The 23,517-nt window shown below is 40.5% G+C and overlaps 1 protein-coding gene across 4 annotated transcripts in view; it reads right to left on the bottom strand.

The window, feature by feature from the left end:
* Positions 1-23,517, bottom strand: part of CDK6 (cyclin dependent kinase 6) — a 239,358-nt gene that overhangs the window by 154,300 nt on the left and 61,541 nt on the right. For all 4 annotated transcript variants that reach the window (XM_059396854.1, XM_059396855.1, XM_059396857.1 and 1 more), the window contains exon 3: positions 19,831-19,966. In XM_059396854.1, the coding sequence (XP_059252837.1) occupies positions 19,831-19,966 (136 nt within the window). The remainder of the gene's footprint in view (positions 1-19,830; positions 19,967-23,517) is intronic.

Here is a 23,517-nt window from a genome sequence, read left to right as displayed (position 1 = left end):
GTGACATCTCCAAGCTGTCCTTAGTGATCATGCCACCACTTCTTCCACAGAAGAGATGAAGTTCAGATAAAAATGACACAGTGTTGGGGTGCCTGGGTGGCTCAGTGGGTTAAGCCTCTGCCTTTGGCTCAGGTCATGATCTCAGGGTCCTGGGATTGAGCCCTGCATCAGCTCTCTGCTCAGCAGGGAGCATGCTTCCCCCCCACCACCTGTCTCTGCCTGCCTCTCTGCCTACTTGTGATTTCTCTCTCTGTCAAATAAATAAATAAAATCTTAAAAAAAAAAGACACAGTGCTTTTTCTACTCAATTATCCTACTGGTTGCTTCTAGCCCTCACTTAAAGTTATGCTAGGATTTTCCTGAGGAACACGAAGTAAGAACTCCGTGAAAACCAAAGTATGATTATTCCCTCCAGTGTTTTGTCCTCGGTGCAATCACACAGATGACCATGAGCTCATAGTCATAGATCATCACTGCTGGTCACTTTCAGAACACCTGTCTGATAAACGCTCATTCCCCTCGAGCAAAACGGTATCTTTTCAGAAGAGAAACCTTCCAAGGACACAAATATGAACTCAGTCACCTGTTGGGAGGTTCAAAACTGTAATAAACCTTCTCTATTTCTCTCTAAACCACTTCTAATGATGAGTTCAGACAAATAAGTTTCCACAAACATAGTTCCACAGGGAACCATCTCATTATCCATCCTTCCATACCGGCAATCAGATCTTCACGAGAGAAAAATCTACCCCAGCGCAAAGTATGTGCTTACAAAAAGGTCAGTCACGGGACTCAATCTGGATTAAGAGCACCTTAAGCATTTCCATCTTTCAAGAACTAAAAACAGTTTTTGAAAGCTTCTAAATTATCTCACTGTTTTCTCATCTTGGATGGCCTGCTTCCTCTAAAACTGGCTCTCCTTCCCCAATGGGCTGGTCTGTGTTCTCAAAGCCACCACAGCTCTTGGTGAAGACGGCCTGACAAAAGTCAGTCAGCAAGATGGATCTCTCTGGAAATGGCGGCTGTCTGGAGTCCACCAACTTTAACGACTTTGGTTTGAACTGAAGAGGAGTTTATTGCCCTCCGGCCCCTGTCCCTGGGGCACTAAATCACCCACGATTAAAGGGCCAGTTTCCCCTCACCCTCCTCACCTCCATCACTCTCCTCTGCTCCCGGCAGAGGCATAAAAAACCCTCCCCAAAGGACAAAACCTGCCACCAAGGCAGCAGCACTGTGGTAATTTCCCAAGGCATTATGATTGATAATGATCAGCAGAGCGTGGGATAATAGCTCCCCTCAATTTACCGGTCCCTTTGAAGGGTTAAAATCTGGCAGATGTTGATAGCTGACACTCCTTGCTAACAGGAAAGACACATTGCTGTGGGGCCCACTTCTAGGCTTTCCCGTCCCTGCAGCTGTCTGTGTAGAGCTAATTGTATCCACTTGTTTAACCTCGGGGAACGTCTGGAGGGGACCCAGTGCCACAAGGGTACCTTTTTTTTTTTAACGGTCATTTCCTCTCTGGTGTAACTTGCATGACAGTATGTGACAAGCAGAAATTAATGGGGACACTGCTGTGCCAATTCCTCCTGAATTGCTGACACTGGCTACAGGCTGCCTGTTTGCCACCCAGCCAAGACCTCACATGAAACATGGCGAGGGGCCCACAGCTCTATTCACCAACCAGCCAGCTGGTCAGTGATGAGAGGAGCCACAACAATGTAGGGCGCACAAACCAGGAAGAAAATGCTTTACAAACCGCTTCACACCAAGGAGGTAGCGTTTGCTGGGAGTTCATACGCCGGTTTATTTTCCTGAGTGACAAACCGCAAGGCTCCCATGGACAAAGTACTTTCAACAGAAGAAGTATTCCTCTCCCAAGCTCTTCTCAGGTTTGGGGCCGGAACATCATCTGGGCAAAGGGAAGCCATCCGAGATTCATCTCCAAGGAGGCTTTTCCAGCAGACGGCTTCCAGGAAGGCCTAGGCGCCAACAGGGTATCTCTTGCCTCTAGCTAACTACCATGCTGCTGTCCAGTTTAAAAATTCTAGGCATGGGGGTCTCTTTCACTCTTTCTCACACACACAGGCACACATACAAAAGGATCTCGAGTTCAAGCCCATTATGTGTCTGCAACGTTTTACAAGGTTGGGGAATCTGCCCCAACCTTGGCAAGATCCACTTTCTCCTCTTAATATAATCAGAAACCAAACTCTGCCGGTGGTCACTTAAAATGGTGGCTCCCTTAGCAATCAGGCCCCGCTGATTTCAGCTCAAACAAATCAAGGCTCATAAATTTAAAAAGCAAAACAAAAACCGGCATGGTAGAAAAGTCACCTAACCATGATCTTGGGTACAACTCAAAAGTCAAGTTGAGGGAGAGACACGGGAAGTTGTAATAGGAAAATTAGACTACTTCGCGTTTTATAATATACTTGGGAAGCCCTAAGGGCATTTCAAAAAGGCACAAGGAAGAGGCTTCTCCATTTTATGTCTGGACATGGCTTGGGGTGAAATTCTGGTGCTCTGAAGTAGAGGATACTCTCACATAAACAAGAATCTATTCAACTCACTTTTTTCTTCCATCCCAAGTTTTAAAGCGTATTAGATACAAAGATGGAGCCAGGTTCTAAGAAATCAAGGAACACTCACAGCAGCCAGGACATCCAGCAAAATGAACGATGTGCAGATTCTGATCTAAGTTAGAGCGGCCTCTTGTTTTTGCGGGGGGCAGGAATTAAGGGGGGAGAGAACACAAGAGCCTACAGCATTACCAAGCTGACCCTGCAGATTAAGAGGACGTGGTTTCCATTACAAGAGGACCTCTCAAAGCCAACATGAGAGTGGGGTCCTCAGGATGGTCATTCCTTGGCTATAAAGAGTTAGCTGCAGGGAAGAGGCATCCTACCTTTCCACCAGCAAATGGGATTAATAAAATTCTCCAACTCACCCTGACAAGGAGCACAAGACCAGAGAGAAAATGAAATAGTATGCGTGCACCCACCCACCAAATAGCGGATTGGCTGTTATTTCTGTAAATATAATCTGTGAGAGATCCACTGCATTTATGAAAGGTGTAAAATGTTTCTAACTCAGACTGGACCACAGGCCTGGAAAAAACACAGAGGAAGAGGTTATGGAAATGGAAATGCTAATTTCTTAAACAAGCACATTTCCAAAATATACTATATAATGCTATATACTATACTATATATAAATATACGGAGCCTTATAATTTTTTTAAAGATTTATTTATTTTAGAGAGAGAGAGAGTGCAAGCAGGAGGGAGGAGCAGAGGAAGAGGGATAAGCAGACTCCCCTCTGAGTACAGAAACCGATGCAGGGCTCAAGCCAGGACCTTGAGATAAGGACTTGAGTCAAAGTCAAGTCAAATCAAGTCAAACGCTTAACCTACTGTGCTGTCCAGACGCCCCCAGAGTACTACACTGAACCTTTTTAAAATAGTCACTGCGGGCATAGTCTTTAAGGACCCCTGCTTTCTCATCAATAAGTGGTAATTTTAATTCAAATTCAAACATTCTGAATCCGAAGGATGCTGAGAACATACTATCTAAATAATAGGTCTTTACGGCCAAGACCAATGCCGAAATGTTAACAGACAGGAATCCCATTCAACTTCGGACATTCCCTCTTATGTGACAAGTGGGTGGAATGAATTGGAATCTCTCAGAATCCCTTCCGCAAATGTTACTAAGACCCGTGCAGGACCTGAGCTCGAGGTGTGATGCCCACAGTCTCTGCTACAGCTCTGTCAGGAGGGGTGCTATAGGTGGGTGGGGGGCTGCTTCTCACCTTGTTTCCCATTAACTACAATAATATTTGCATTGATGAGTTTAGCTCCAGCTTACATTTCTGAACTCCCAAGTTTTTCCAGACTATAAATACCCAATTTAACAATGCCAGACGGAGTAAAAGAACTCTGCATGTCTAATTTCATCACAGAGACATGTTCTAGAAATGAGTATTTTTAAGTTAAATGGGGGATACCTGTACTTATTAAAACAGCCCCTCTCAGCTCAAATGCCACGTTGCAGTGGTCAAAAAGTTGCACAGCTTGTTAAAGGTTACTGGCTTGCACACGTTTGATTTGTGAGTTAGGAAACTACAAACCGTATTTTAAAAGGCAATGCAGCAAGCAGCTGGATATAACATTTCCAGGCTTCCCAGCCCTTCTGGATGCTTCGTTAGGCCTCTTATCAGAAGAAGAAGAAGAATAGAGATCTCTGTTATGGCTTTCCTGTGGCAAGGAAAAGACAAGGCGATGATTTTCCAGTCCATTTCCCCTGGTAACATGCTCATCAATCACCGGAGGCTAGGACTTTGTTATTTGGGCTGGAGGAAAGAGAGCTCAGTGGTTTCTATCCCAGTGGAATGAGGCTCTCTCCTATGCAATGCTTTAGGTTACTATCAAGGGTGTGTTGCCTCTACCTTAAGAGTATTTTGCTCTGATGGCTTGTGGCTCACAGGGCTCGGCGGGAACACAGCAATGACTACTGACTGACATCTACTGCTGATTCAGGCTGGGATTAAAGTGGTTTTGGAACAGCTTGCTTGGTGATGCCAGTTTTCCGAATCCAACAAGGGGACTACCAAAGCTGTAGGGATTTTTTGTTCTGAAAACGACGTATCCTTAACAATTTTCATTTACTATCACCCGCACTGGTCTATGTTCATCTTCATATGTTCAAAAGGACTACAATGGAAAAGGATGACAGACTTTAAAGGAAGGTTCCCCTCCCCACCCAACATTCAGAAAATAACAAACAAACATACATTCAAATTTTTTTTGGCAGCACTTCCCCCGCTTTAACTTTGAAGAAATACAGGTTGTCCTAAGCGTTATTCATGTTCTCGTGAGGGCAAGTTCATGTTCCAAAGATCACTGTTAGCGTTTTGAGTCTCAGATATTCTACTTCAGGAAAAATTGGAAAGACGTCTGACAACCCTTCATTAAATCAATTTTGCATTCATTATATCTTATCCATTTATCTATCTATCTCATCTATTTGGCCTGTATAGGTAATCTCCCTGTACAGACCAATCCAGGGTTTGAAAGAAATGTTCCATTTTTATTTTTAAAAATTTTTTGCAGGTACAGAATAAACACAAATATCCAAAAAAGCCTTTCCTTAACTATACAATGTTAACTGTTAGGAGCTCATTTTAGTAAGAGGATGAAAAGCTGATCTGAGGTAAAAAACAGTGAAAACATTCCATGCGCACTAAAGAAATCCACGCCTATGCCTGCCACTGTAGTAAAAATAGACTTGTAAATTCATTCTATAGAGTTTACTACTCAGTAGTAATTACCTCCGTTTACAATCAAGTGAAATTCCCCCATAGCCCAATTATTCCATTTAATGGTAATATGACAATAAGATTAAAGGAGACAACAATGGTGTCAGTAAATCTTATTAGAAAACCAATCATTTTTTTTTCGACTCTTTCAATGTTTGTCGTTTTATCATTATTAGCATCAATAGGCATGTACTAAATGCTTTTAATGTATATACATTGATTATTTTACAAAATCAGTCTTACGGTGTTCCTAACAGCAAAGGAAATGATATTATGTTGATAATTCTTATGCTTAGCCATGAAGAAAAGATTCAGATGTAAGAACTCAAACTTCTCTGTAACAGAGTGTATTCCCCATAAAAATAAAACGATGTTGAAACACCCTTGTCAGATGTTAAGACTATTAGGCTGAATTATAGGAAATTTCTATTTTTGTAGGACAAAAGCAGTCAACTACTGACCATTCATATGGCTTTGTAGTAATAGTACATGCTCACTCTAGACTTTAGACTTTTTTTGTTTATATATATAAACAACCTATAATATCTCCACAGAGATACATGTTTTTAATGTTTCAGTATATTTCCTTCTGGTTTTCAATACATGAACTTGAGATGGACTTCAAACTTAGGATCATATTGTATAAACAGTTTGAAGCTTGTCTTTCTTTATGCAATTATTCTTCAAAATTTTTTTTTTGCAAAAATCATTGTTAGATGAATTTTTGTAATTTATTTAATCTTAGTACATCCTCCTTTTTCATGTGTATTTCTCTGATTATCTGTAAGGCTGAGGATTTCCCCTATCTTTCAACCATTCCATGTACATGTGTTTTTTCCTGACTGCACATTCCTTCTCTATATCTAAATTGGGTAATTTCTTATTGGATTATAAAAGCTTTTTATATGTTAAGGATACTAAACTTGTCATATTTTAAAAATCGTTTTATTTGCCTTTTAGTTTTTTTAATAATAATTTAAGATTTTTATAGTCTAGTCCATGAATTGTTTCCTTTGTGATAATATCTATAGTGTTTTGCTTAGAAAACTTGACTCTCAGATCTGATATTTGCTTATATGTTATTCTATTCATTAAAAAAATTAACAGTGACCCCCCCATACACACTTGCCTTTTGAAACTATAGAGTGTTTATTAGACTTTGTACAAAACCATAAAAGAGGGCACTTGCTTGGTATCCAAAGCTGAAAGTGCTGTCTTCAGTCTCCTAACCAGCACTAAATGTTACTAAATCAGGCCTGTTTCTAGCAAAATTTACAAGCAAACTCAGCTGTCTCTTTTCTAAGGAAAATTTCCTGCTGTACAAAGAGTTACCTCTGAACAGTATCTCCATTATTTCACCCATGACTCCATTCCTAATTTTCTGTTTTCTGGCAGCTGCTCTCTGACTTACAAATAATGCGTGTCTTTGTTTAGAGTTCCTTAAAAAAACTGTATATTCTAAATGTGGAAGAAAGCTCAATTTATTTTACTTTGAAACCTGAGAAATCAATAACATGAACCATATGTTAATTATGGAACTTAGTGATAAATAAAGTAAGAAGGTCCTGAGAAACCTTGCTGGTGAAAGTGATGGTAGTATTGAAACAGAAAAGGAAAGAAGTCCTTTCTCTCGGTGGGTGATGCTTTCATAAATCTCTCTGCTTGGGAGGATACCAAAATGCAACTCTTTTCTTAATTCATTCTAATGTAATTTATATTTCACTTTCTTCCGGTTCCTAAGTGTTTTCCATCAAGGCCTTAACAGTAATGATGAGTTGATTACCAAGGACCAGTAGTACAGGAGCCACGTTTAGAACAGATGATGTTAAAGACAGAACTTAACTGGTATTTTTGTCCTTTCATGTCATTTATTGGCATTATATAGTTTTTGCACTGAAGACATGCATCAACCAATCCTTAATATCTGGTGGAAAATATCAGAGAACTTACTAGGTTTACAAGATAAATTGCTGTGACTGGGGTAATACTCATAATGCGGGAATAAGAGTCATATAATGTTTCAGATATTTACATTTGACATAATCACACGCTTTTTTAAAAAGCTACTTTTGGGGGGTTATTGTGGGTTATAAATATCTTCTTTTTCCCTTGGGCCGATACAATTAATCGTCTTGTTACCACCAACTCATTTCTTCCCTTTCTTGTACCCTGTCCTGCTGAGAGGAACATATTTTCATAGGAGGCGGTAGAGGGAAGCAGGGCCCTTTCTTATGGCCTTTACACCAAATTAGTCTCAACAAACACATCAGGTCTTCAGCTATGGGTGATGTGAATTTCTCAGTTCCAGATTTGAACATTAAAACGTCATATATAAGTGAAATTAAAATGTCAACAAAGAGCACTTCAAGCATTCATTCCATACTAGACATAGCCAAAGAACATCTTAGACTGAGGGTAACTGTTTCCATATCAATCAAAATCTGACTGCTCAATGCAGACTTAATTAACCGGTAATGTCGCAGTTCCCAAACTTAATTCATAGTGAAAGCTCCTATGCCCTGTGGTCCCCAATTTCCTGCTAAGTTCTATTTTAGCCTTCCAATCTAAAAGTGGTATGACTCTACTGGAATAGAATGATAAATATTTCTTTGGTTTGTCCAAGAAAGGAAAAATGAACAAGTATGGTTAAGGACAGCAGAGAGCAATGGTAAATATAAAAATCAACAAAGCTACCAGCTTGTATTTGTTAAAAGCTTCTAATGACATGATCTCAGGGTTCTGGGATCGAGTCCCATGTTGGGGCCGTGCTCAGTGGGGAGTCTGTTAGAGATTCCCTCTCTCCATTTCCCTCTGCCCCCCACCCCTGCTCACGTGCCCTCTCTTTTCTTCTCTCTAAATAAATCTTTTTAAAAAAGAAAGTTTATAATGACAGCTGGAAGAAATTTGAGCACTCATTGCTTCTAATATGGGAGTACCTGAATACTATGTTTGGCACTGCTGTCAATGCTAAAAAAGCTATCACCCACCTAACTTTCACATGGATTTGGTTCTTTACCTGTAAAACAGGTTAAGAATTCTGGACCAGTTACATTTGCAAGTCTGGTAACAGTTTATTAATTCAAGACCACAGAGAACTATGAAAACATAAGTGAAATGAAACAAAAAGCGTCTTCCAAAGGTCAAATTGTGATGTGTCATTAAGAATTTTTTTTAAAGAATAAGATTTCAGAGTGGCTTAAGAATTTCTAGTTAGAGGGGCGCCTGGGTAGCTCAGTGGGTTAAAGCCTCTGCCTTCAGCTCAGGTCATGATCTTGGGGTCCTGGGATCGATCTCTGCATCGGGCTCTCTGCTTATGGGGAGCCTACTTCCACCTCTCTCTCTCTCTGCCTGCCTCTCTGCCTACTTGTGATCTCTATCTATCAAACAATTAAATAAAATCTAAAAAAAAAAAAAAAGAAGAAGAATTTCTAGTTAGAATTCTCATATTCCCAAGTGTTTTCTTTTTTAATTTTTATTAGTGAGTTACATTAGAACATCTTAAGGAATACAACCTCAGTGTTCTCTCTCTCTCTTTTTTTAAAGACTTTTTTATTTATTTGACAGAGAGAGAGAGAGAGAAAGACAAGAGCAAGCCCAAGCAGGGGGAGCAGCAAGAGGGAGAGGGAGAAGCAGGCTCCCTGCCAGGGAGCCGGATGTGGGGCTCAATCTCAGGACCCTGGGATCACAATCTGGGCAGAAGGCACATACTTAACTGACTGAGCCACCCAGACACCCCTAAAACCTGGGTGTTATTAAACAGGTGTTGTACGTATGGGTGACTTTAGTTAAAATGCCACACCGGACTTCACCTGGGCTGAGATCTGACCCTTCTGGTGGCTGGCATTATTCAGGCACAACAAGCAAGTATTTCAGAGGGTTGAGTCATCTCAGAATGTATTCCATTCCCCATGCCAGTCCTGCCATAAGTCACACATAAAGATACTGAAGGAGAATATTTTTTAAACCGCGGTGTTTAGGAGTGCCTGGGTGGCTCAGTGGGTTAAGCCTATGCCTTCGGCTCAGGTCATGATCCCAGGATCCTGGGATTGAGTCCCGCATCAGGCTCTCTGCTCCAGGCTCTCTGCTCTATCTCTCTCTATCTGCCTCTCTGCCTACTTCTGATCTCTCTCTCTCTGTCAAATAAATAAATAAAATCTTTTAAAAAATAAATAAATAAACTGCAGTGTCTATAAGCATCACCAGAGGGTACTTACTAGACACTCCTTCCGAGAGCAGGTTGGAGAATTGGTTAGGGCAGGATGACTGTTTTAAAGGAGCACTCGAGGCAGTGGTTATGTAGCTGATTAACGACCACACCTGGAGAAACATCATGTTTACCTACCCTCATTAACCCTTTATTCCATGGAACTCCTTTTTTGCAAAATGTGTTGGGTTTAGTCTATTTTCCAGGCATCTCAATTAAGCTTACTATTGCATGGCAGTAGTGAGACTTTTTAGAGATTAGATTTATACTTGATTATTTCTAACAGTCCAGAATTATCTTTTACTTCCTAAGACTTCAAGTGTCACAGTATCCAGATGCTTGGCATCAGCCCCTGATGTAGATACAGAAGTCCAAATTCAGGTCAAGTTCTCCTCATTTCATATTCCACTGGAGTCGATCTTTTTGGAGAATTTTTTTCTTTTAGAATGATGATGAGAAAGAGGAAGAGCAGAATGAGAGGAATCGCAACAACAGTTCATACATTGGAGGTATTTGAGTCTCACGACTGCTGCTGTCGGGTTTTCAAGGGCTCGTTACACAAGTGTTTGTGAAAGCATTATTCATTTGACAAATATTTACTAGAACCAAGAACGATTTTCTTAACTGCAATGAAAGAACTGATTAATCCTTTCCACCTTGCTTAGGAATGAGGAATAAAATGCTATTTTAGATAACTGGTGGATACCATCTTTATAGACCTTTCACTAATTTAAAATGTAGTGACTGTAAATTGTTAACAACTGTTCCAGCGGAACGGTGCTATCTTAACTTCCAAACTCCCCAGTGCATAGAAGTATCTGTAATTTGGGGGTAAGAAGGATCAAAATGCAAATGAATAAATAGAGGACAGTATTTTCAGTTAGATTTTGTAAAGTCACTTAACTTCAAAACTGTGACTTCTCCTGGGGGGGATGAGGAGGAACTTTGGACACAATGCTGAACTACATCTAAACCAAGCCAAAGAGGTGAATCCTTAGTTACAATGTGGATAATCCCAACGCCCTGCCCACTGTAAAGAATGTGCAGGCACAAAGTGGATGTGTTGAGACAGGACGTACCACATGGACTTATTCTTCTACGTGTGTGGATGCATAATTACATACACAATCTAACCTTGAAAAAGTACAACTTACTAACTTGTACCATGGGTCCACTGATTCCTACATTTCAGAATAAATTCGAGGATTAGTGAGGTAAGCACCTTAGTATAGTGACCAACCTCTGTTCATCAACCTAGGAGTGTCCCTTACATTCCAGACAGCACACTAGTATTGGCGTAAGTGTAATCAACTGCAGTCCTAACCCCAAAGCTCTTACCTTCCAGTTGGGAAAGACAAACACATACAAGAAAATGAATGAGATAACTTCAGCTCAGAGTTATGAAGAAGATAAAACAGAACAACAGGGGAGGGAGAGGTGTGGAACATTCCAAATAGCACTAACAGTCAGTACATTACACTCCAAGCTGGAAGCATGGCAGGAGAACAGAAAGAAAGCAGGTGTGGCCGGGGAACAGTGGACCAGAGAAGGGTGGAGGCACACTGGAATTCGAAGGGTGGAGGAAGAAAGAGCCCTCCGTCATGTAGGACTCCTGATTTTATTCTACAGGTCATGGGAAACCACTGGAGAAAAGTTTTCAATGGGGGAGTAACACTTTATGTTTTAGTAAGGTCCCACTGGTTGTTATACCGAGGATGATGAATAAAAGGCGCAGGAATGGAAGACAGCATACTGGGTTACAAAGCTGGTCTGATGGATTAAGACTAGAGCTTTAGCAATAAAGATACTGAAAAGTAGTTGGACTGGGGATATCTTTGGGGGAATAAAGCCCAAAGTACTTTCTTGGGTAGGAGAAGAATAAATGAAACAAGATGGGATCAGGAGGGAGACAAACCATAAGAGACTCTTAATGTCACAAAACAAACTGAGGGTTGCTGGGGGTAGGGGGGAGGGAGAGGGTGGTGGGGTGATGGACATTGGGGAGGGTATGTGCTACGGTGAGTGCCGTGAAGTGTGTAAACCTGGTGATTCACAGACCTGTACCCCTGGGGATAAAAATACATTGTATGTTTATTTAAAGAAAAGAAAAAAAGAAGTACTTTCTCATGGACTGGATGAAGACTGTGAAGGAAAGCAAGAAACCAAGAATAATGCCTAAGAGTGGGGCTCAAACAATGGGGGCCTGGGGAAGGCTTCAACTGGTAAGAGGATCCTTGGGCAATGTTTTGGTTATGAGATATCATATGGTGATAGCATGGGGAAGAGCTCAGCCTGGAGGATATATGGTATCTGAATATCATATGATATCTGAAGATTCTGGATGGAATGACATCACCTGGCCAGAAAGTATAGACAGCAAAGAAAAGAGGGCGGAGGGTGAGGCCTTGAATGTTCCAACACTGAGAGGAAAAGAGTCAGAAAAAAGACTATAACCAGGGAGCTTGGGCACATGCTAAATTTAGATGAGGAATATCCCTGTTCTATGCAGAGCCTCTCTCTGCTGTGTGTCACCACGGTGAAACACACTGGGTATACACTGCCTGTGACTTTTTAATGGGCTCTATAAACAGATTCAATGCCTAAGGTGAAGAAACATTTTCTAAAGCGATTCCAACTTACCTGTTACTAGCTTGATCAAAGTGTCGTTTGCTTACTTTAGTGAGTCAGTATTTATTTTAAGTGAGTCAGTTTTACAGTACACCTTTAGAAAGACACTAGCTTTTTTTTTTTTTAACCCCTATTTCCTGTTAGGAAAAGAAAAATCCAAACCAGCAAGTAACTGTTATAATTGTTATTATCTACTTTTAGATAATCATGTATTTGCATAATTCTGTCCTTTGTCTCCTGATGTTTTCAGCTTACTCCAGGGCTTGGGAAACTGTCTAAGGATTTCCTTCTGGGGGAGTCCTCAAAATCTAGATTATCTAAGTATGTTCTTCCTGAAGAAGTTTCTTGATTCACTTAAAGTTACCACAAGTTTAGCTCATACACTCTATATTTCCCCCCAAATTTGGGGAAAACTCAGAGTTGACTCACTTCCTTCTGAGGATCTCTCCTCCTGGAGTCAATGGCCAACTGTGGGTGCTACGCTGCTGGCTCTTCTTAGACTGGCTGCTTACGTCTTCCTCAGAGCAATAGAGCTGATGTTCCTCTTAAAGATATCCCCTTCCAATTCTATGTGTATGTGTCAGGAGAACACATACATAGTGAAGGGTGTGGTCTGTGTGCAGAAAATACTGCTGTTGAGTCAAAAGACTGTATTTGGAGCAGACTTTCCACAGGAAAAAAATCTACCATCTAGGTTGCATTCCTGATGGAAAGTCCAGATGCCTTTTTTTTTTTTTTAAAGAATACTTCCAAGCACAATGGTTAATACACTGTGAATGATGTGCCTTTTTAAGATTTATGTATTTTTTTTTTAGAGAGAGAGAAGAGAGAGTGAGTGACCGCACATGTGTAAACACAGGGTGGGGGGCAGAGGGAGAGAGAGAGAATTCCAAGCAGACTTCCTGCTGAGCAGGAAGCCGCACACAGGCTCCATCTCACAACCCCAAGATCACGACCTGAGCCAAAATCAAGAGTCGGACGCTTAACCAACTGAGCCACCCAGGCACCCTGAATGATATGCTTCTTATAGGGCATCATAAGGGTCTAGAACGTGCATACATAGATTAGATAAAACACTATAACAGCGGGTCCTATCAAGTATTGTTACCTCAATGTGGATGGGTAGCAGAACTAAAATGAAGACTCCTAGGACGCAGGCTGGAGAGAGCCCAAAGCCGGGGACAGAAGAGAGGGCTGGTGCAGAGCTATGCAGAGCCCAGTAAAGCTAAGCATGTGGAGAGTGGGGGGTGTGGTGACAGTGGTGGTGGTGGAGAAAGCAACAGGTGGGAGAAGCAGTGGAGGGAAAGGGTATAGGGAACATAGGATCTTGAGTACTAAGAAGAAAATTAATGGTCTGGGAAACAGCACTGGTGAGCAATGAGCCCTGAGCGATCCAACTGTACGACAGGAGTGAACTATCTGAAGTTAAATTGCTGGGTCCATCACAGAGTAAAAATCAACACTGGCGTGACTGCCCTATGAGCTCCTTTGCCCTGGAACCAGTGTTATTAGGACATTCTACTTTGCTTATTAAAATTAATTTTATTAAACAGTCCTCTCAGACAGCTTTCCCCTGGGCGTTTTCTTTCAAAATTATTTCACGTTACTACAAAAAGCAGTATTAAACACAAGGACAGATGTGTGTACGTACATGTATGTTTTTAAAAACATGGTCTATTCAATTAGTCCAGCCATGACACTAGATGGAAAAAAACTGTCCTTCCAGGATCCTTATCGTTATTGTGGAGTATGTGTTCTTTGAATTTCTTGCCTTGTTTGTGGGATCACCTTATTATGCAACATCTGCTCTGAATTTCCAATGTGATAAACAGAGTATGAGTGTCGGTGGCAGATGGCTAATGACCAGCAGCGACGGGGCATTCAAGCCTGCCTTGTTTTCTGAGAAGCGATATTTTCATGTTAATTTGCTCTGTGTCCTGCAAAGATGAGACAAATCACCTGCTCATAATTCAGGCAAAGTGGAGACCACCAGGAGCCGAGAAGGGGCAACGGCTTGATTCCTTTAGGGGTGAGAGGAGAGAAGGGTCTGGGGGACTTTTCCTCATCCGGAGTGGCAGGGGACCCATCAGTCACTCTGCGTTATGTCAGATGGAGAAAGAAGGCGCAGCCCCGGGCATCCCATACTGACACCAGAGCCACTGTTTACTGCAAGCAGATATTATTCATGAAAACAGATATTTCCCAGAGGCAGAAAACAGGTGCTATTAAGACTGTGTGTCAGTCTCTGAAGTCTGGGTTTTGTAAAATAAACCAAATAGTATATTTTATCTCCTAGGGAAGAGATTACAACCAACAGAAATCTGTAAGAAACATTCAATTGAAGATAAAACGAAATCTAATTCACAGGGAAAATGACCCAAACAGACACATAAACTTTGAGCTTTTGGGCCTTCTCAAGCCCTATAGAATTCATTTATCATAGAAATACATAAGTAAAATGTAATTTTTATTCCAAGATTGAGTCATACAAAGGGGCCATATGGTCCCGAGCTAAAAGACCCCTGTCCTGTTTTGGAGAGGCAGCTAATCTTTTCCGACTGATCTTTCAGTGCCTTGGATTTCTACTTGTGAAATTATACTGCCAATTTCAACAAACATGTTATAGGCACAGAATGTCCAAAGAAGGAGTTTATAAGATGTTGAGAAGCCATTCCATATACTAGGAAATACACTGTACTATTACAGGCAAGCCTAAGCACCAAATGAGTAGTTCAGTAAAACAGGGCATTTCATTTTAAAACCTTATAAAACAGAAGACTTTACATGGAAGTCTCTCCTGATACAAAACCTGCCATATAGTTCATTTTCTGGGTAGCAGTTACAATGGTTAAAGAACAAGAAGACAGATTTTATTTACAGGTGCTTTCTGATTCCCTCTTACAGGGCAGCTGACAAAGGCATGAAAGAGAAAAAAAAATCTGGAAGCTCCTTTTCCTCATAAAGTCCTCATAAATGAAAAGTGCTATCTAAGCACAGAGACTCTAAATTTATCTTGAACCCTAAAAAAAATAATAATCATTAAGATGTCAATTATTGTTTCCTAAAGTTTAAGCATGGAAGTCTACGAAGACAATGTCAAATCTCAAAGAAAAATAAAGATGGCACTGACTCTCCCTATAATCAAGTACGTTGAAAGATAACATTCAGAATTAAAAAGAGGAAAACAAGATAGGGCAATGACAAGCCAATGAATATTTGCTGACTTTAAAGTACAACAGGCAACAGGCTCCTCAAAGCAAATGTCATTGTGATCACCAATGCATGCGCCTTACAACGTCAAGAAGAGGTGATGAAGGGGTGCCTGTGTGGCTCCGTGGGTTAAAGCCTCTGCCTTCGGCTCAGGTCATGATCCCAGAGTCCTGGGATCGAGCCCCACATCGGACTCTCTGCTCTGCGGGGAGCCCGCTTCCTCCTCTCTCTCTCCCTGCCTGCCTCTGCCTGCTTATGATCTCTGTCTCTCAAATAAATAAATAAATAAAAATCTTAAAAAAAAAAAAAAAGAAGAGGTGATGAAGACCTCAAGATGAAGTATGCACTAGATGTATGCATGCATTTATTTATTTTTATAATATAGTGTATTTTAAAATGGGAAGAACCACCCATGATTTTATTTTATTCTCATGAGCCTCTCAATGGCAAGTTCCCATTCAGGCCTCTACCACACTTCACTTACTTTATCAAAGCCAAACGTGAATACCACGTAGTCATCACAGGCTTTTCCCAGTGAGTTCACCCAACTATCAACCTTCAGAAATACGTAGGGCTCCAGGGTGTTTTTCCCTTTTTGTTGTTGTTGTTGTTAGCAAATGGTATTTAAAAGAATTTGAAAAATTGTTATGTGATCAATGTAATAAGCACATCACATTAGCCCATCCTGGGTTCTTTTCTAACAAATATGTTCATGAAAATACTAAACAAAAAGATGTGACCTCTATCATACCAAGTCAGAGACCACGGAACATTCCGGTTTTATCCAAGTACTGCTCACCTCCTGTAATTTATGTCCTGAGTGGGCACCAGAGTATCCTGAACTTAAGTGGGTAACAGGTAAACAGTGCCCCAGAAAACGTGGTAGAGGACAGGCTGTTGAGGAAGACTCCTTACCCTAAAAGATCTTATAGGAGGTCTTTTCTTGATTTCTGTTTTGTATTTATTTCATGTTAAGATTTTCTTGCATATTTATGATTATTTTACAGTATGCCATGTTCTGACACTTGTAAGACTATGTCAGTACTAATATCTACATTTTTAAAGAACATTTTAGAAAATATTTTGGTACCGTAATACAAAGAATTAGCTGTAGACGGTGCTCATTCGTGAGCGAGTCATGTTTTTTTTTTTCTTTTTACCTGTAAACACTCCCTAAACTATTGAAATAACCATAAGAAAATGTGTACTGCATGTTTCTGGGTGTAGAGTAAGCTTCTTGGCTAATTCATTTTTGTTGTTCCCCAAAGGCTGACACAAAACTCTCTGTAAATATTCAATAAATATTTGTACCAATATACTCAGAAAAACTCTTACTACAACAAAAAATTCTATGTAAGAATCCGACTGTGTTCCCAATAGGTTGTTCATAAAAGCGATATTCTCTTGATCTAGTTATCTAGTTATTGAGACTGCCCATAAATAAGTCTATATAACAAAATATTTTCTGTTTTCTGAGTCCTTACCAAATTCAATTAACCAGAACCCCAACTAACCAGAACCTCCTCCTTAGCAGATGTTTATCCTACATACCAACTCTTTTTTTTTTTTTTTTTAAGATTTTATTTATTTGTCAGGGAGAGCAAGCACAAGCAGGGGGAGAAGCAGACTCCCCACTGAGCAGGGAGCCTGATGTAGGGCTCAGTCTCAGGACCCTGGGATCATGACCTGAGCCAAAGGCAGATGCTTAACTGCTGACTGAGCTACCCAGGCGCTCCTATATACCAACTCTTTAAAAAAGAAATCAATCACAAGAACAAAAGTACAAGTTTTTACTAAAAATAATTTTGTATCATTTCCATATAAGGCCTAAAACTATACATCTGATGGTTTTATAGTGCTTTTACCATGATTATTCATGTTTTAAATAATGGCCTTACCAGATCACAGTCAAATTACTTAAAAACTCTTACATTTGATAAGGAAGAAAAGCAGATTAGCATAGTATAGTTCAGAAAATTTTTAAAAGTTAAAGATGAAGACAAAAGAGATCTTTTGATTAGCCTTTAAGTTAGGAAAATGTTCAATTAACCACTGACATCTACATTAATTGCCTAAAGTATTTCATAATTTACTATGAAAGCATCAATATACCATTAAACACTAACCTTAGATAACCAGACCCCCTTGCCTCCACCTCTACCAGCAAACTTGGTCCCTATATGATCAGTGGGGGTATTACCCCTAAAGGCTGAAGAAATTTAAGAGACTCTGGGAGAATTTCCTGTTCAATACAGAATGAGTGATATTTCCTTTCTCAGGAGATGGATGAAAAACTTAGAAATACTTTTAACAGTTCATTTTATCAAAACCTTCTGATAACCAGCATTACTTCCCCCTCTTGCCCTCCTAAAAAAAATTGTGAAGTAATTACATCTGAAGAAAGGCTGTCAATGTGTCTTATTTACTGAGTACCTATGTGTAAAAATCATCGTGTAGTGACTGTCAGGATACAAAGATGAATGAATATGGACATAAATAATCACAATTAAAGGTAGAAAATAGGGGGCACCTGAGTGGCTCAGTGGGTTAAAGCCTTTGCCTTCGGCATGGGTCATGATCCCAGGGTTCTGGGATCGATCCCCGCATCGGGATCTCTGCTCCTCTGGGAGCCTGCTTCCTCCTCTCTCTCTCTGCCTGCCTCTCTGCCTACTTGTGATTTCTCTCTCTCTGTCAAATACATAAAATCTTTAAAAAAAAAAAAAAAAAAAAAGGTAGAAAATAGGACCAAAAGGGGGAGATGTGTAGAACAAGCACTGTTAAGACCAATGAGATTACATCCAGCTGTGAAAGTTGATCAAAAACTATCTGGGGTGAGCCTGGTAGCTCAGCAGATTTACTGGTGTGTGGGGGGGAGCAAAGAAATGACTATGAGGAGGAGGATGAATGACATAGGTAAGAAATCGTGAACCACACAGAGTCTAACTTGGCAAGTAACAGAGTCCATGAGAAGGGGCTCTGCTCTGTGGGATGAACATAGGGTTTCAGACAAACTCACAGAGGAAAGCACTGAAGCCACACTGGAAAGAAAGTGAGAGGAACGAGGGATGCAGGGAGAGAGGAGAAGAGGAGGAAGCAGGAAAAGTAGGAATACCTACTTTTTTTTTTAAGATTTTATTCATTGAGAGAGAGAGAGAGAGCCGGCAAGGGGCGCGGCTGGGGGTGGTGAGGAGCAGACTAATCTCAAGTGGTTTCCACGCTGAGCGCAGGGCTTGATCTCATGACCCCGATATCATGACCTGAGCGGAAATCAAGAATCAGACACTTAACCAACTGAGCCATCCAGGCACTCCAGGAATTCCTACATTTAAAGGGCCTTTAAGTCCCTAAAACTGCTCAGAAAGAGACGAGTGAGTGCACACTACTGAGCATCACATTCTTTCATGAAAGGCAGATGGGAATAAATCCTTTATCAATGTAAAATCAAAGGAACAAATCATTCAGCATCAAGTTCTGAATGTGTCAGCATCTGAAAACACCACCTTGCTATCACTAGAAGTCAAGTATTTCCATTAAAGTATTTCCACATAAAGTATTTCCAGCTATTACCTCTTATCTAAAATGATGCTGAATTTTAGAAACCATTTCTAAACAAGGACTGGTGAGGTTAGGAGCCGGTTTCATTAAGTCACCTAATAGATATAAATGAAAAGGTCATCTTGAAGACCCGCCCACCCACCACACTCACTGATCAAAGAGATATACTGAGAAGTTCCATTAAGCAGGACGGAAGTATGACCAATAAAACTTCCTAAGTAGGTTTTCCCGCTATAGGGAAAGGATTGAAGGAAGGGTTGAAGGAAGAAAGGACTTCTGGATGATCTCTAAGGAGTCTTAAGTCATTCGCATCCCAAGGGTTTAGGACCGTACCTGGCACTGAGGCTTCCTCTAAGTGTTTCATGAGTGAGAAAAAAAAATGGAGAATGAAGGGTCTAAGAACCAGTATTTCAGATTTACACAGTATACTTTATGTTCTGGAGTCATTATACAATTACAATATGCAACATGCTCAAGGCGAAGTTTCAAATTACGTCCCTCAGAGTCTGTGATCAGAAAAAGACTGAGCTGTATTTATGACACTATACCTTCTAAGATTAGGGCCAGATAATGTACATAGAGATACTTTTCAAAAATTTTAATATGTATGAACACTACAAAGGTTTTTTCACTCAGCTCTATAATTAATGAGCTAGAATATATCTCATTCTTTGAACATCTCACTTAGCTGGTACATTTTAATTATCTACAGAGTTCCAAAAGCTCTAATTCTCGCAATATATATTTTTTTAAAGTAAGCTCTACACCCTGAGACCCTGAGATCAAGAGTCACATGCTCCACTGACCGAACCAGCTAGGCACCCCCTGGCAATTTTCATAGGAAAGAAATACGACCGAGTAATAGACTATAATAATGTGACTATTTAATCAAGCAGAGAGACGATTCTTGGTACCTTTATGGTTTCAGTGGGCACACCAGGCTCCGGGACTTTATCCAAGTAAGTGGTCAAGTCTTGATCGACGTGTTCAAACACTAATGTCAGTTTGGTTTCTCTGTCTGTTCGTGACACTGTGCATACATCAAACAACCTAAAAGAAGAAAAGAAAGAGATATTAAGTCAGTAACAATAGGCAAAGAAGTAATTTGTACATCTTACATATATCCTGTAATTCGATCATACAATACGAAAAAAAAAAAAAAAACGGCAGTGTTGATCACTATGATATGTAAGGGTACCTAATGGGATCTGATACTCTAAAAGTAATCTGAGATTCAGGAGAGAAGTACTTGGTTAAGGGATGACAAAATCCATAGCAGCAAAGAGAAAACAACATGACTGGAGCATAGGAATGTTTGCCTGGAGAGTTTCCTTAGTTAAGACCTTACTTACGTACAACTTGCCAATGGAGATAGCTTAAAAAACTGCAGCCTAGGAAAAATAGGGTTCTTTTTTGCACACAGTTCAAGAATTATTAAAGGGGCAGATTAAGCATTCTTCGGAGATGCTGGGCTCTGAGATGAAGATTTTTCTGGAATTTAAGGTGTCACTATCAGGCCTATGAAAATGAGGATGATGAAATACAGAGAAATTTGGATTATTTCTAAGAGAGACTTCTCATTCTGGTGAATCAAATCATTTCCCTGGAAAGCGCATAAATACTTGGTTTAAAAAATTCCAAATAGCATGCTAATGAAAACTGAAATTATAACATTTTCTGTGGGTGAGAGGCGGTATTTGAAAATGCATTAACAAACTAAATTACCCTTAAATAATAAAGACTGATTAACAGACTTTATAATTAAGTTTGGATGGGCGAATCTAATGTCTTCCATACAATTCCACGACTAAGTCAAAACTGAAGTATTTAAAAGCAAAGCCGTCAGTAGTCGAGAGCATTTTCAAGCCCAAGGACAAATTCTTCTTTACTTTGAACCACAGACAGTACACTATCCAGCACATGAGACGCTCACCATGTTTGAATAATTAAACAAACCACCCGTAAACAAGCTGTAAGTAAATTTGACAAGAATGTAATATAAATACTAAGGCTAATAAAATGCTATTCTTAGTCTTTTCTTTCATTTTTAAAAACCGAATAAACACTCTTTCTCTTCAAAGAAACTAACCATAAATGTGCACATAACCTGCCACTAGAATGCAGGGTTGACTCTCAATTATGTACTTTGTATATTACCTCTGTTGAATTCTTCATGCCAAGCTGGTTCACCATGTCACCCCACTGCATTTCTGGGCTAAATGGGGCCCCACAACATTTGGTACTTCTCTGTGAATTTAAATTAAACTGTAAAATAAACTAAAGAACACTATCATTAAGTCTGGTGGGATGAACACCACAACCGACCACACACACTTCACAGCCAGATCCACGCTACTCTTTAATGACGGGCAGTTGGGAAGAGTTCTACGACTCCACTAAAATCAATCAAGATCAACTGAATTTCTTCTCACTTTTATTTACTTCTAAATATTCTGATTTTGGCTGCCTTCAGCTCAGGTCATGATCCCAGGGTTCTGGGATCGAATCCTACATTGGGCTCCTTGCTCAGTGGGGAGGCTGCTTCTTCCTCTCCCTCTGCCTGCCGCTCCCTTGTTTGTGCTCTCTCTTTCTCTCTGACAAATAAATACATAAAATCTTAAAAAAAAAAATACTCTGATTTCTAAGTTTTTGTTTTTGTTTTAGATATTTATTTGAGAGAGCACAAGCTGCGTGGAGGGGCGGGGAATGAGAGAGGCAGATTCCCTGTTGAGCTAGGAGCCCGACGCAGGGCTGGTTCCCAGTACCCCCAGGACTATGACCTGAACCAAAGGCAGCTGCTTAGCCAACTGAGCCACCCAGGTGCCCTCATTTCTAAGTTTTAAAGATTTCATTTTAATATTTATTTGAGAGGGAGAGAGCAAGTGTGCACATAGGCCTGGGAGCAGGGGGAGAGGGGCAGGGGGAAATAGAGGGAGAGAGACTCTTAAGCAGAGTCAAGCCTAACTGGGGTGGATCCCAGGACTGGAAGATGATGACCTGAACTAAAACCAAGAGTTGGCTGCCCAACTGACTGACTCATCCAGGTGCTTGATTTCTAAGTTTTTTTTAAAGACTTTATGTGGGCAGAGGGAGAAGCAGACTGCCTGGTGATCAGAGAGCCCGATGTGGGGACTGATCCCAGGACCCTGCATTCATGACCTGAGTGAAAGGCAGATGCTTAACAGACTGAGCCACCCAAGCACCCTTATTTCCAAGTTTTATTCATCTACTTCTAAACTTGATTTTTTTTGAAATCCCAGAGTCTTCTGATGTCACTAATGTGACTTATTCTGGAAAACTATTCTGATAAAGCAAAAACTCTACTAAATTTATTGACGATAATGCCATTAATCATGTGAGTGCCATACTGTGATAGTGATGACTGCCGTCACGGATGAATTCGCCATTTGGGAAGTTTATCAAAATAACTCCATCAGTTTGGTAAAGTGAGGCAACTACCATTTATTCATGGCTCCTTTGAACCATCTTCTTTCCATTGTAAAGCCACATACTTTGCGAGCTTCACCTTTTTCCTTCCTTTTGCAGAAGAAAAAGCAGTTCCACAATCACCAAGCTTCTTTCTATAGGTTACTTCTATTTTTGTAAATGAGATAAAACCACAATGAATCAAAAATGACATGTACTAAATTCAAACACAAACGCGGAACTGCAGCACTACAGTAGTGCTTCTTAAATGTTACTTTTAAAATGTTTCCACTATAATTAATGTATTTCCTTCATGAAAAAAATATCGTTTTTTACCACTGCCTCAGGGCAACACTGATTTTAGCAACTCCAGTTTTTCCTGCAGTTACAGTTTTGAATATATGACATTTCAGTAATTTCCAGAAGAAAATAAAAAGTTGAATGGGGACATAACTGGAATATAAAATAATCATAAAACGCTGCTGAACCAAAAGGTCGCCTGCTTCCAAACCGTTGTTGTTACCTAACTGCCGTGGCAGCAGCCTCTGTTGCTTCATTTTACTGTTTGTGTGACACAATTCAAGAATAACATCTAACCCACCCAAGTTACTTTCCTCAAAGTTGTATTATTCTCTTCAAAATATGAAGACTCACTGATGGTACCTAAGGCCACTGGACTCCACACATGAGACAGGCAGAGGTGAGCTCATGGAAGCCACTGCCCACTGCTCTCGATTATAAGCCATGGAGAAAAGGCACTAATTTTAACGGGCAATTTTTTTTAAAGATTTTATTATTTGAGAGAGTGAACAAGAGAGAGTGCATACAGGAGCACAGGGAGGGGTGACAGAAAGGGAAAACTCCCTCCTAGCAGGGAGCCCGATGCGGGGCTCCATCCCAGAACCCTGGAATCATGACCTGAGCTGAAGGCAGATGCTTAACTGACTGAGCCACCCAGGTGCCCCTCACCGGCAATTTTTAAAATGTGGAATGTTGGGGCACCTGGGTGGCTCAGGTGCCCCTCACCGGCAATTTTTAAAATGTGGAATGTTGGGGCACCTGGGTGGCTCAGTAGGTTAAGCCTCTGCCTTCAGCTCAGGTCATGATCCTAGGGACCTGGGATCGAGACCCGCATTGGGCTCTCTGCTCAGCAGGGAGCCTGCTTCTCCTCATCT

The sequence above is a fragment of the Mustela nigripes genome, chromosome 4 (assembly GCF_022355385.1).
Source record: "Mustela nigripes isolate SB6536 chromosome 4, MUSNIG.SB6536, whole genome shotgun sequence".
In the NCBI taxonomy this organism is placed as follows: domain Eukaryota; kingdom Metazoa; phylum Chordata; class Mammalia; order Carnivora; family Mustelidae; genus Mustela; species Mustela nigripes.
The sequence above is the reverse complement of the archived record's forward strand: the minus strand, read 5'-3'. Positions and strand labels throughout refer to the sequence as shown.